At 35.5% G+C, this 14,720-nt stretch overlaps 1 protein-coding gene across 6 annotated transcripts in view; it reads right to left on the bottom strand.

Annotated features, from left to right (window-relative positions):
- TRPC3 (transient receptor potential cation channel subfamily C member 3) overlaps positions 1–14,720 on the bottom strand; it is a 74,977-nt gene that overhangs the window by 17,651 nt on the left and 42,606 nt on the right. For 2 of the 6 annotated variants that reach the window (XM_086704293.1, XM_086704292.1), the window contains exons 8-11: positions 12,429–12,624; positions 10,909–11,118; positions 9,537–9,584; positions 7,634–7,717 (exon numbers count right to left, since the gene is read on the bottom strand). In XM_086704293.1, the coding sequence (XP_086560419.1) occupies positions 7,634–7,717; positions 9,537–9,584; positions 10,909–11,118; positions 12,429–12,624 (538 nt within the window). The remainder of the gene's footprint in view (positions 1–7,633; positions 7,718–9,536; positions 9,585–10,908; positions 11,119–12,428; positions 12,625–14,720) is intronic. The other 4 variants (XM_086704295.1, XM_025921915.2, XM_086704297.1 and 1 more) reach the window with 2 other exon arrangements.

Genomic DNA, 14,720 nt, shown 5'->3' with positions numbered 1-14,720 from the left:
AGACAGTATATGACCTCTTCTTAATATAGCCATTACTTCAGGAGTAGGAAACATAACAGGCTTTCCTAACGCACAGAAGACAGAGACCTAGAAAAAATGCCAACACAGAGGAGTTCATCCCAAAAGAAAGAACAAGAAGAGATCACAGCCAGGGATCTATGCCTGTACCCGAATTTAAAACAACAATCATAAAGATACTAGGTTGGCTTGAGAAAAGCATAGAAGACACCAAGGAGTCCCTTACCACAGAAATCAAAGACTTAAAACTGATCAGGCTGAAATTAAAAATGCTAACTGAAATGCAAAACTGACTAGATATGATGACCACAAGGATGGAAGAATCAGAAGAACAAATAGGCTATACAGAAGATAAAATTATAGAAAATAATGACGCTGATAAGAAGAAGGAAAAAATATTAGGTTACAAATGTAGACTTAGGGAATTCATCAATTCCATAAAGTTTAGTAACATCCATATCATAGGAGTCCCAGAAAAAGAGAGGGAAAAAGGAGAAGGTTTATTTGTGCAAATCAAACCTGAAAACTTCCCTAATCTGGGGAAGCAAATGGACATCCAAATCCAGGAGGCACAGAGAACTCCCATCAAAATCAACAAAAGCAGGCCAATACCAAGACATATCATAGTAAAATGTGCCAAATAGATATAAGGAAAGAATCTTGAAAGCAGAGAGGGAAAAGAAATCCCTAGCCTAGAAGGGATGACAAATAAGGTTAGCAGAAGGTCTCTTCACAAAAACTTGGTAGGCCAGAAAGGAGTGGCATGATATATTCAATGTGCTGAATGGGGAAAATATACAGCCAAGAATACTTTATCCAGCAAGGTTGTCATTCAGAATAGGGAGATCAAGAGCTTCCCAGACAAACAATAACAAAAGAAGTTAGTGACCACTAAACCAGCCCTGCAAGAAATATTAAAGGGGGACTCTTTGAGTGGGAAAGAAAGGCCAAAAGCAACAAAGACTAGAAAGGAACAAGAAAATCTCCAGAAACACCAACTTTACAGGTAATACAGTGGCACTAAATTCATATCTATCAATAATCATTCTGAATGTAAATGGACTAAATGCTCCAATCAGGAGACACAAGTTATTAGAATAATTAAAAGAAAAAAACCCAAGACCCATCTACATGCCACCTACAAGAGACTTATTTCAGACCTAAAGATACCTGCAGATTGAAAGTGAGGGGATAGAGAAACATTTATCATGCTAATGGATGTCAAACAAAAGCTGGAATAGCCATACTTATTTCAGACAGGCTAGATTTTAGACCAAAGACTGTAACACAAGATGAAGAAGGGCCCTAGGTCTAAATAAAGGGGTCCATCCAACAAGAAGATCTAACAATTATAAATATTTATGCCCTCAACTTGAAAGCACCCAAATATATAAATAATCACAAACATAAAGAAACTCATTAATAACAATACAATAACAGCAGGGGACTTACACCCCACTTACAACAATGCACAGATCATCTTAAGTAGAAAATCAACAAGGAAACAATGGCTTTGAATGACACACTGGACTGGATGGACTTAGCAGATATATTCAGACATTTCATCCTAAAGCACAGAACACACATTCAAGTGTACATGGGACATTCTCCAGAAAAGATCACATACTGGGTCACAAATCAGCTGTCAACAAGTGCAAAAAGACCGAGATCCTACCATACATAATTTTCAGACACAACACTATGAAACGAAGTCAACCACAAGAAAAAATTGGGGAAGACCACAAATACCTGGAGGTTAAAGAACATCCTACTAAAGAATGAATGGGTTAATCAGGAAATTAAAGAAGAAATAAAGAAATACATGGAAGCAAATGAAAATGAAAACATGATAGTTCAAACCTTTGGGATGTAGCAAAGGCAGTCATAAGAGGGAAGTGCATAGCAGTACAGGGCTACATCAAGAAGCAAGAAAAGTCTCAAATACACAATGAAACCTTACATCTAAAGGAACAAGAAACAGCAAATAGAGCCTAAAGTCAGCAGAAGAAGGGAAATTATAAAAATGAGAGCAGAAAAAAATGATATAAAAACAACAACAACAACAACAACAACAACAACAACAAAAACCAGTAAAACAGGAGCTGGTTCTTTGAAAGCATTAACAAAATCAATAAACCCTTAGCCAGACCTATCAAAATGAAGAGAAAGGACCCAAATAAATAAAATCACGAATGAAAGCGGCGTGATCACAACCAATACCACAAAAATACAATTATAAAAGAATATTATGAACAATTATATGCCAATAAATTGGGCAATCTGGAAGAAATGGATAAATTCCTATAAACATATAAACTACCAAAACTGAAACAGGAAGAAATAGAAAATTTGAACAAATCCATAACCAATAAAGAAATTGAATCAGTAATCAAAAATCTTCCAAAAAACAAAATACCAGGACCAGATGGTTTCCCAGGGGAATTCTACCAAACATTTAAAGAGGAATTAATATATTTTCTTCTCGAACTGTTCCAAAAAGTAGAAATGGAAGGAAAACTTCCAAACTCATTCTACGAGGTCAGCATTACCATGATTTTAAAGCCAGACAAAGACCCCACTAAAAGGAGAACTACAGGCTAATATCCCTGATGAATATGAATGCAAAAATTCTCAACAAGATCCTAGCAAATTAAATCCAAGAGTACATTAAAAGAATTATTTACCATGATCCAGTGGGATTTATTCCTGGGCTGCAAGGGTGGTTCAATAATCGCAAATCAATCAACATGATACACCACATTAATAAAAGAAAGGATAAGAACCATATGATCTTAGTAGATGCAGAAAAAGCATTAATAAAAACCCCAATAAAGTAGGGATAGAGGGAACACACCTCAACATCATAAAGGCCACCTACCAAAGACCCATAGCTAATATCATCCTCAATGGGGAAAAACTGAGAGCTTTTCCTCTAAGGTCAGGAACAAGATAGGGATGTCCACTCTCACCATTATTATTTAACATAGTACTGGAAGTCCTAGCTTCAGCAATCAGAAAAAAAAAAAAAAGCAATACAAATAATCCAAATTGGCAAGGAAGAAAGGCAAACTTTCACTCTTCACAGATGTCATGATACTCTATGTAGGACTCCACCAAAAAATTGCTAGAACTGATACATGAAATCAGTAACATCACAGAATATAAAATCAATGTACAGAAATCTGTTGCATTTCTATACACCAAAAATGAAGCAGCAGAAAGAGAAATCAATGAATCTGTCCCATTCACAATTGCACCAAAACCCATACGATACCTACAAATAAATCTAACCAAAGAGGTAAAAGATCTGTACTCAGAAAAGTATAGAATACTTAGGAAAGAAACTGAAGATGATAAAAAGAAAAACATTCTAAGCTCACGGATTGAAAGAACAATGTTAAAATGTCTATACTACCCAAAGCAATCTACACACTTTATACAATTCCTATCAAAACACCACCAGCATTCTTCACAGTGCTAGAACAAACAATCCTAAAATTTGTATGGAACCACAAAAAAACCCAAAAGCTAAAGTAATCCTGGGAAAGAAAAGCAAAGCTGGTGGCATCACAATTCCAGACTTTGAGCTCTATTATAAACTTGTAGTCATCTAGACAGTATGGAACTGGCACAAAAACAGACACACAGACCAATGGAATAGAATAGAAAACCCAGAAATGGATTCATCAACTATATGGTCAACTAATCTTTAACAAAGCAGGAATGAATACCCAATGAGCCAATCATGTCTTTAAAATAAGAGCACCAAAGGCTGAGGAAAATATTGTGAGTCAAAAAAGGAAATGATATATAAGCTTGAAAGTCTTAAAAAGAGGAAGAAGAGAATTGTCACAGAAATGAAAGGTAAATTTGAAATAGCACATATGAAGACAAAGAACAATACAGTATGAGAGAAAAGGAGCCAAAGGAGAAATGGATAAAAAATTCAACTGGAATAGAGAAAAAGTGGTTGCTACAGAGGACAGGCAAAGAAGACTCAGCAGGCATCTAATTGGATTCTTTAAAGAAGAGACCCAAATAAAGGAACAGAACAAAATATTTCAAGATATGATATAAGGATATTATTCAGAAATAAAAAAAGACTGGAATGTATAGATTGAAGAGCCATACTTTGTGCAGGAAAAAATACACACAGATTTACCTTCAGAAAAACCAACAGCAAGTTATTGGACTTAGAAAATGAATGAAGAAAATGTGGGCATTCAAATCAAAATCTCAGGTCAATAGTATAAGAAAAACAATCTGGCCTCAAACTTTTCCACATCAGCATTTCATTCTAGGAGCAGTGGAGCAATGTTTACAAATACATTAAGAAAATAAAGTCATATCTAAGAATTTTATAGCAAGTCAATATAAATACATAGAAAATAGAAAACAGTTTAGAATATAAAATAACTCAGAACGTAGTTCCCATGAACTCTTTCTGAAGAAACTAAAGACAAACTTTAGTCCACAAAGGAAAATGATGGCAAAAAGATCCGTGGCATGTGCCAACTCTGTGGGACTAAAATGAAAACAAATGTAGGTTAAAATCCTGACCAGCACTTTGGCATAAGGATTACTCTGAAGTCGATTAAGAAGCAGAAAACACAGAAAGAGCTCACTCCCCCTCTCCTATCTGCCTAAAAGCAAGACATAAATTTCCCTTTGTGAAGGTCTTCTCTCTCCTTGTTCCAAACCAGAAGGAATTAAAACAACCATCATCACTGGAGACAGAAAGTTGGCACAGGGTCTGCACAGGAAAACCTTAATAAAGCAACCCTAATCTTCCATTGGTTTTCTTGTATACTTACCTTCCCACAATTTAGTACCCTTTAGAGCCCAAACCTGTTTCCTTTGTCTTGTTGCTTCTACCCAAATTTACCCTTTGTTAAGATGGTATGTAAGCTCCCAATTCTAACTACCCCCTTGTGTTACTCATCAGGGAGTTCTCCTGTGTGTATGCATTTTGCTTTTTATAAATACACATGTGTTTTTTTTTCCCTCATATTAATCTGTCTTTTGTCAGTTTAATTGACAAAACCTAATGGGTAAAGTTTTTTCCTCCATCACAGTTGTAATGATTTAACTAATAAATGTTAGGAGAAAGGGGGAAGTGATAAAAGATAAAATAAACACATTGATTCTCTCATATTTTAGAGCTGGAGGATCAAAAGATAAAACTTGAAACTTATAAATCGAGTAACAGAGACAAATATATGTAAAGACATAAAGATAAGCACCAAGACAAATAACATAATCATCTCAGCAGAGACTGACAATTCTCTTCCCTGTTTTTTTTTTTTTTTTTTAGCTTGGCAAATGGCCCCTAGGAATTAAGATATTTCCCAACCTCCCCTGCAGATAAACTGTGCAACTTTAAATAAGTTCCTTATAGGAAAGAGGCATATCTTTCTTTCCTATCACCTTCTAAATGTATTTTGGAATGCATAAATAATAGCCAGATTTCCAATAACTTTCTTGGACCATGAAGCATGTTAGACTGAAAGCCAGTCATGACACAATTAAATGCTATAAAAGCCTTGGTCCTGAACATTGGTAGGTAGCATACCAGTCCTGGGATGACCACCTCTTGACTTCTTGAATAGGTGAGAGGAATAAATTTCTATATATATACTTTACATAGTGGTTGGTATTTGGTGGTTTTGTGAGGTTTGCACCAAACTTAATATCCTAATCAATACAAACAACAGGAGGATGACTTTATAATGATACTGAATACACAAATGAAGATCTGAACAGTTGGAAAGGTATATCATGTTGTTGAAAAGGAAGCCAGACATTATATAGAACTCAATTTTACTTAATACAATCACAAAAAGAACAGAATATTTTACTGCCTACACAAGCTGACTCTAAAGTTCAAACAGAAATAGAAACAAGAAGAATAGCCAGGATATTATGTAAAGTAAGAGTCCTGAAGTAAGGACATATATATGTGTGTGTCTGTGTCTGTATATTTTATTTAACTTTTGTTATAAACTATAATAATTAAAACAATGTGGTTCTACAACATATGGAAATCCTAGAAACAAATCTAAGTAGATAAAGAAATTTAGTAAGTGATAAAGGTGACATTTCAAGTCAATAAAAAGATATTTATTCAACACATCCAACTATATAATCATCTGGAAAACGAATAAATTTGGATCTCCACCCCACACATTGCATCAAAATATATTCCATATGGATCATATATTTTCATCTGAAAAGTAAAACCATAAAAGTACTAAAGAAAATATGTGTAAAAAATTTCTCAAGTATTCTTACGTGGGGGAAGGTCTTCCTAAACACAAAATCTAAAGCGATAGAAAGTTTGTAGAGTTGATGATACAAAAATCATAAAGTTGGGTGAAAATATTGAAAATATATACAACAAACAGAAAAAAATTCTCAACTTGTACCACAGGCAAAGCACTAATTGTAAAAGAATTCTTAATTCTTCAAATATTTCATAAATGAATTCCTCTTTATAACAAAAAACCCATCAAGAAAAGTAAACGTGGAATACTAAATATAAAAAGATGGTCAAGTTCATTCATTACAAAGAATGCCAAGGAAGACTACACTGTGATACCATATTCACCCATCTATATGACAAAGATAAAAAACCTTTGGTAACACGCTGTTAGTGCATGAAGGAGGAAATGGGCTCTTTCACACATTTATCGTTAAGACTGTAAATTGGTACAAGTTCCATCAAAATCAGTTTGATAATAGCTAAACTATTAAAATGCCTATATACACTTTAACCAGACAATTCTATACGGTTGTGCATGTTTCAAATGTCATATATATGAGGTTACTTACTGCAGTGTTGCTTATAATAGCTAAATATTGGTAATATCCTCTATTTCTATCGATAGAAGACTGATATATTAAATGTAAATATAACCATATAAATGGAATATAATGTAGCCATTAAAAAGTAAGACTTTGACAATCAGTGTGCCAAGCAATTTGCAGGATTTGCTGCTTCCAAGACGAGTGTACAAAGAGCACTGTATCCATTAAGTGACATAACCATACATTATAAATTCCTGGATCTTCATTCTTGTGATCTTGTGATCTCTAGATTTCATCAGAAATCTACAGATTTGATAGTCAAAATGATCAACCAGATGGAAAAGAAAAGCTACAACCTCATCTAAGTTGGAAAATAGTGTTCAAATGTCACATCTAATGTCAAAATGCAAAAGATATTTTAAAGTAGCACTAATGGAACAGTATAGCCTAAGAATCCATTGGAAAAATGGATTACCTAGAGAAATGTATCAGGTTTCCATACTGTGAAAGCATAATCTTCCTAATATACCATATCTCCCACTGCTTCTCCAGCTCAAGGTATTTGAGGATGTTCTTTGGAAGGTGTGGCAACACTTTGCTTTTAATATCACAAAGGAACTCTTCCTCAACCAAAAAAATGAAGGATGTGGAACTCTGATTTCTAAAGTCCCCTCCTACTAACATACTATTTTTTCCCTGTTCTGTTCTATCCTCATAGTATATCCGAAGAATATTATTCTACTCACCACACACACACACACACACGGAATTACATAGGGATAAAAAGATATGTCTACTGAATGCTTACCTGATAACGTGTTGGCTGGTTGAGAATGCTGTTAAAACTGTGTGATTCAAAAACTCTTGAGTTAGACTGAGTGAAGAGGTTTAACTAGGAAAAAATACAATTAACCTAGTAAATTAGAATACATTCATTTGTAAGTCAAAAATATAATCTACTATATTCTCATTGATAACATTTCTGGAGTCAACATTTCCAAGGAAAACTTTGTGGAAGTGGAGTTTTATCAGTGATTTAATAGATTTTCAAAGGTAAAAATGAATGCAACAACATAACTCACATTTATCAAAATGTTTATAATGTGCACTGCAACAGAACTGCTTAACTGAAAACATTTTTAAAAGTTGGCTCATACTAAATGTAATTGTCCCTGAGGACTTGTGTGCTTAATCAAAATGTATTCACAGCATCTAGAAGGTAAGGATGCATAGAAGGAACTGTCTGCTCCTGAGCCTGTATTCCTCTCCTACACTTGGACAGGAACACACTACAAGTTCAAATGGTATCATTTGGTATTTTGTAACCCTGAAATATGAGCCAAAATAACATGTATTTCTAGGTATCTTGGCCTTATACTGAGCGAGATTCATAACTTTCAAGATAATTGGGCTTAAAGAAATTTTTTTTCTTGCTCCCTCTTTAGAGTTTAACTTTAGAGTGGGTAGAAAGAGACAGTAAGAGAAGCACACTGTTACTAGCTACTTTTTATGTATGTGAGCAGGGCCTGCCTCTTACTTTTGGGCAAGCTGCTACCAATACAGTATGATTCAAAGGCAGGACCACCTATGCGAAAATATGTATTCACCCCACCACCTGACTTCCATGATCATTACTCAGGATCCTATGTGTGGGATGCTAAGAGGAAGTGGCACAATCTTGCCAACAGAAAACCATAGCTAATAAAATTAATTCTTCTATTTGCCACTAGAGGTCAGTATCTGATTGTTGACTGAGGTTAGTTTTACAGGTTAGCGCGTAAGATTCTTGAGGCTCCTTCCTCTCTTCTAAAAAGAGAAAAACAGAGACATATAATTTCTCCAAATTTTTACCAAATTCAGTATGCAGAGAGTATTTATTAATATTTATAATACAAATAATATTAAAGAGATTTAAACATCTCCATGCACAATTTAAAAAATAAAATTAAAATGGCAGTTTTTAACTAGATATGGGGAGATTGGGAAGCCATGGCTCATGGCTTCTGAGAGATCAGTGCTCAACTTTTTTTCTATTTCCAGCCACCTCTCTGAAAAAAAGCTGTCCTTCCTGCCAATGGTGTAATACAGGCAGAAGAGGACACCATAAATAGAGCACTTCTGCTCCCCTCACATGCATTTGAGCAAGCTGCATTTCCTTTACAGAGGTATAGGTAGCCACAAGACAGACATCTGAATGTGCTCTTCTTCCCCTGACAGTATTTCTCCCCTTCATTATGATACTCTTAAGAATGGAGTCCGTGAAATCAGTTGCCTACAGAAAGAAAACTTTAAGGTGTGAGTGCAAGAGCTGTGAGTTCCCATGCTCTCCAGAGGCTTCTGGTTTTGAATAATAAAGCTTCAGTTAATAAATCCCCAGAGAAACAAAGCACCTTCAAAACAAAGTCAATTTCAGTAGTGGTGGGAGTTGCCCAGGATGGCAATTAGAGCCTGGCCCATTTAAGAGACTAGCCACCCTGTCTCTGAAGGAGCAGCCCATGGGGAGGAAATGGGCCAGTAACCAAGCCATAGCAGTAGGTGCTGGGTATAAGGCAGCCATGTGCAGTAGAAAGAGCAAGACATCTGATGCTGGAAAACTTGGATTTCACACCTACTCCACACAGGCCAGCTAGCTCCCCTGACCTTGTGTAAGTACGCTACTTTAATGGTTTCAGTTGTCTTATCTATAAAATGGGAATAATAATAATACCTACCTCACAGTGTTGCATGAGGTTCAAATGTACAGCAAAGCACTTTGTAAACTGTGAATGAGGAAGGGCACTGATATTTGTTGAGGCTGGAACTTTGTACATCTCATATCATCCTTACATTAATCCTACCAAGTTTTCTCTCTTTCAGATGAGACAACTAAGGCTCAGAGTGATGAAATGACTTATCCATGTTACTTGAAAATAAACCATAAGCACCAGAATACAAATCCTGGTCTGACATGGAGGCTCTATTATTTACATTGTACTTCTTCTCGCTGTGTACATATGAGGTACTATTTGAAATCATAGGATGACACAGCCAAATCAATGCCTTGGAACATAATAGCCTTAAGAGCCCATGTCCAAGTCAAATTTAAAAAGGTTTAAAAGGCCACCTTCCTAAGGAATAAGATGCCAGGGTACTACAAATCTTGGAAATACACAGTTTTTTAAAGAAAGAAATTAAATTGCAATAATCTAGTCTTTTTTCTCAACTTCAACTGACAAAACTTATCCACCTCTGCTCAGAAAGGTCTGTACTTTATGGAGTAACATTGCTATCTTGTGGGCTCCCAAGGTATGACAAGAACAGATCATTTTCACAACTTTAGGCAAAAATTAGTTACTAGTATAAGCAACTCCACACATTTATTCCTGTTATGTCTTGCTCCCTTGTTATCTGAGGTCTGCTCATCTCCTCCTGTGTCCTATACCAATTCTATCTCTGCAAATTAAATTCATGATAATGAAGTATTGTCATAAAACTCATCTTTGTTAAAATCAAAGTATGACTCAAACTAAAATCAAAGTATGACTTACCCAGGAAAACTTTGGGACAAACCATTCTTGATTATTTATAAAAATGGTATTTATGAAATATCAAATGGAATATTTGAGGATGCTCTTAGGCCTGTGTTGATTTTATGATATTAAAGAAAAAGGTTACTTAGCTCGATAAAGAGTTTCTACAAATAAGAAGAACATGGTGGTGGTAAACTATATATGCAGCCAAGAGGAAAATGTGAAGTTAAAATTCTTTAACTTCAAAATAACAATTGAGAAGGATGGAACACAAAAATACAAAGTGTTTTCTAACAATAACTTTCCTGTTTACTTTTAACAAGTTAAAAAAGTGTTTTTGTTTGTTTTTAATCTGGCACTTTGCATGAAATTCTGACCAGAAGTAACACATAGACTAAGTGACTTCTTGAAACATTGTGAAGATATTAAGTGTTAGTCTATGAAAGACTATGGAATGGATAGTAACTTTCAACATCTTCTAAGTTCATACATAAAAATTACCGAACAAACATCAAAAGACAAGGAGAAAGACAAAACATTCATTGCAATGTCTTGGTAAGTTTTTGATACGTACCCTGGACTTGGAGTTACCCATTCCCATTTCTACATCCTTCTGTAGCCGGCTCCTTCTGCATTTGGAGAAGTTAATGATCCTCATGACGAAATAAACAAATGACTTTGGACTAGGAACTAGACTGAAGGGTGGGGGTAATGTTTTTCCATCATCAAAATAAGATAACCAAAGTTTTGAACGAGCAAACTTCCATTCTACGTCACTGTCATCCTGTATCACAAAAATAGAAAAGAAACAATGTCTCATTTTAAAAACTAAATATTCTAGTAATTGATTCCAGTAGGATCATACAATGAACCTAAATTATGCTTTTGAAATAGGTAAGTCACTTATATACATTTATCTGCATATAACTTCTATTGGCCTATATAATATTCTTAGTATTGTTTTCATGATACTCATCTTTTTAATTTTTCTCTTCCATATGCCTGTAACACCTGAAATTTAACCAGAGTGTCCCACCCCCCAGCCAAAAACAAAGCAAAAATGCAAGAAAAATTCAGGGTCAAGGAAGGATGAAAACATTAACTCCTCCCTTCTTCCCCACCTCTGCCAATTCCTCATAATCAATGGTACTTCATCAGTCTTTACCCACCCTCCCTCCCTCCTCATCTAGACCCATCCAAGGCAGGCTATATATACACCATATTATACTTTAGAGCAAAGGGAAAAGAACAGCACTCAGACAAATTGCACTTTGGATGTCGTGTCTGCCATCTGTCCTCAAATGTCACATAAGGCCCTGGGTGGACTATTCTTGTCTTGTATCTCCTTTTATCCTCAGCAACAGCCCAGAGTGATGGAGAGAAAAATGAAGAGAAGGAAGTTCAAAGGTGGAAGAAGTTGGCTTGTTCATTTCACCCTGCCATTACCACACTCAAGCAGTTATTCAGAGTGCCACAGTTTTCATTTCTGGGGGACCTAACTTCTGCTTTGAGAATCTATGTGTTTTCTAAAACACACACAGAGACTCGGAGGTTTAACAAATAGCAAAATACTAAAGAGATACTGAATACGAACCGGAAGGACGTAGGAAAACATACATACAATGATGAAGGAAGGCACCAAAGCAAGAGCAATCCAAAACATGAAGTAAAATGACTTCTAGAATACTAAAAACTCTGGCTGGATACAGGACATCACTGATGTTTACCAGACATCTAGTAATTCCTCTACTAGGATCTTTCAGATGGTTGGCCAGCTAACCTAGGAAAGAATAATTTCCCTATAATCAGTACTTCTTCTAGCCATTAATTTCAAAACTTCTGAAATATACTCTAAGAGGAGGCAGCATGATGGAAATTCATGGGGACCCCTGCTGTGCTCCTAGAAGACACTAGAGCCTGTGAGACTATCTATCCAGGAGGGAAACACAGGGAAATGTCCAGGCTCCTTCTGCTTAGGTATAAGCCTCTTTATTGACATGAACTGGACATCCACCAAAGGGCACAAAAACAGATGGAGGATATTATTAGAGTGAGATGGCAAGAATAGATACCATGGATAGAAAGCAGGTTTACCTCAATTTCTTGATATGAGCTATTAATCATAGCAATTAACATGTTGAGTAAAACGACCACCATAGTTACATTGTATATTCCATACAGAACGTAGCCAATATTCTCTATGAATTTGTGATCGTATTTGAGCACAACAGAAGTGACTTCAGACAACCCAAATATTGACCAAAACAGTGTCTTGAAACTTTCTTCTACACTGTTGAAAGAATAAGGTACACAGTAAATAAATTAACAGTTTTCAGTATTAAAATCAAAAGAAAAACAAGTTAGGGTTTGAATACTGTAAAGATGTAAAATGCCATCATTAAACATCATCACAACAAACTCTGAGTATAATTATTTTATTATAGTATTTAACAGAAATTGTTCCTTCAGGGGTTTATGATTAGATGCTGCCAATGCCTACCTTTTCTGTAAATTATCTTCAAGTGAAAATTCCCTGAACTCAGCAGGGGAAAGGTAAAGTCATGCCACAATACCCATTCCTTTCTCCTAAAGGATGGAAATTTGGGGTTTGATTTTATAGGTCATTTAGACCTTTAAATCAGGTTTTCTGTAGTAGAACAAGGTCAGGATTAAGATGATATACTCACTTCAAAAAAAATATGTACAAACACATTCCCTGCACTGTAGTAGTAGGGAAGAATGAAAACAACCTAAATATCTATCAGTAGGGGAGTTGGCAAATAATTCCATCTATATAATGGATTCCTATGTAGCCACTGGGAAAATGAGATACATCTATCTTCATGTGTTTATATAAAATGGTATCTAAGAAGTACTGAAAAATAAGATACAGCAAGTATGAAATAGTCTACAATTTGACTAAAAAGGAGGAGTTTACAAATACTTATATTCTTGTTTATACATAAAATATCTCTGAAAGTATCCAAAAGAAACCATTGCCTCTGTGAACTAAGGAGATATGAGAGATTGGGGCCCAAGGGTAAAGAAGGGGACACGATTTTCACTGTAGATACCACTCTACGAATTTTTTTGCCACAAGAATATATTACCTAAAAGTTACATTTAACTGGAAATGAATAGGAGGGAACAGATTGCAAGATTCCTGTTCTTTTCATTTATATAATCTACTCCCTGATTCTTCCATAACAGCAAGTAACACTTAGGCCCTCACCTGACTCATCACCTACTTTTATACTTTAAATGAATTTTGCCAACCGAATTTGGCTGCTTTTGGCATATAACCAAGTTGTATTTACTGATACATGAACCACAAAAATAATCCTTAAACAATTACACATGTAGAATTCCATTACAAAGGAAGGTTCAAAAGTAAGTCCTTTTTCCAAAAAAAGATTTATGGAAACAGTGCTGGTTTTGATTTGTTGTAACAGATTCTAAACAACAATTCCATAGATTTATAGGTTTTAGCACTAGTTTATTTACTCATGCCATCATTCAACAAATATTGATGGAACACCTATCATGTTCTAGAAATTGTGCCACACCCTTATGAGGCTGAATAGAAAGATTCCTATTTCTATATAGTTGGTGTCTATTACAAAACAGTTCATTGTGTGATTTTATGGCATAGATGGTAGCAGGAGACTGAGAAAAACGATAACCTCTTTGTTCCCACCATTACTTTAACAGTGTCCCCAAATTCTGACTCCTTCCTCTTGCTCTTTTTGCAAGCCTTCTCTCCTCTAACTTCAAGAATATCGATTCCTGTGAATACGTATGTGTGGGAGGAGGCAGACAGTAAAACAGGAGAGGACACTGGCAGTGCCTGAGCTCTTACCTTGGGCAAGAGGCTTCAAATAAATGACCTTACATAATCCTCGCAATAACCCGGTTCAAACCTTATTGTGTTTATTTTAAAAATAAGGGAACTAACGCAGAGGAGTGCTGAGTAACTTAACCAAAGGCCACAGCTAGAAAATAGCAGAGATAATGCATCCATATCCAGGTCTGCCTGATTGCTAGCCTAGAATCCTTCCACTATATCAAGTTGCCATGTGTTCACACAAAACAGTGAAGACAATGTGTTGTAGAAATGAGTTCTTAAAGGCTCACAGGGGTGGCACTATGTGTAGGATATCTCCATCCCTCCCCTACTGGGTTCAAACAGAATTTTTTTTTCATTACAATAAAGTGAGTTTCCGTTCTCTTCTACCCCCAAGACTTGCTCTGTATTAACTATGTGAAAAAATCATTTCCAAACAATTTAGATGTCTGGAAGGGCTTGATGTTCTATTTTAGTCTACAGGGAACTTATTGAAGGTCTAGATTCTTTCTAGCTGTGGCATTACAGGATACAAAGGGAGA

Source organism: Puma concolor, chromosome B1 (genome assembly GCF_028749965.1).
Source record: "Puma concolor isolate L17-30 chromosome B1, mPumCon1.1.hap2, whole genome shotgun sequence".
Lineage (NCBI taxonomy): Eukaryota > Metazoa > Chordata > Mammalia > Carnivora > Felidae > Puma > Puma concolor.
The sequence above is the reverse complement of the archived record's forward strand: the minus strand, read 5'-3'. Positions and strand labels throughout refer to the sequence as shown.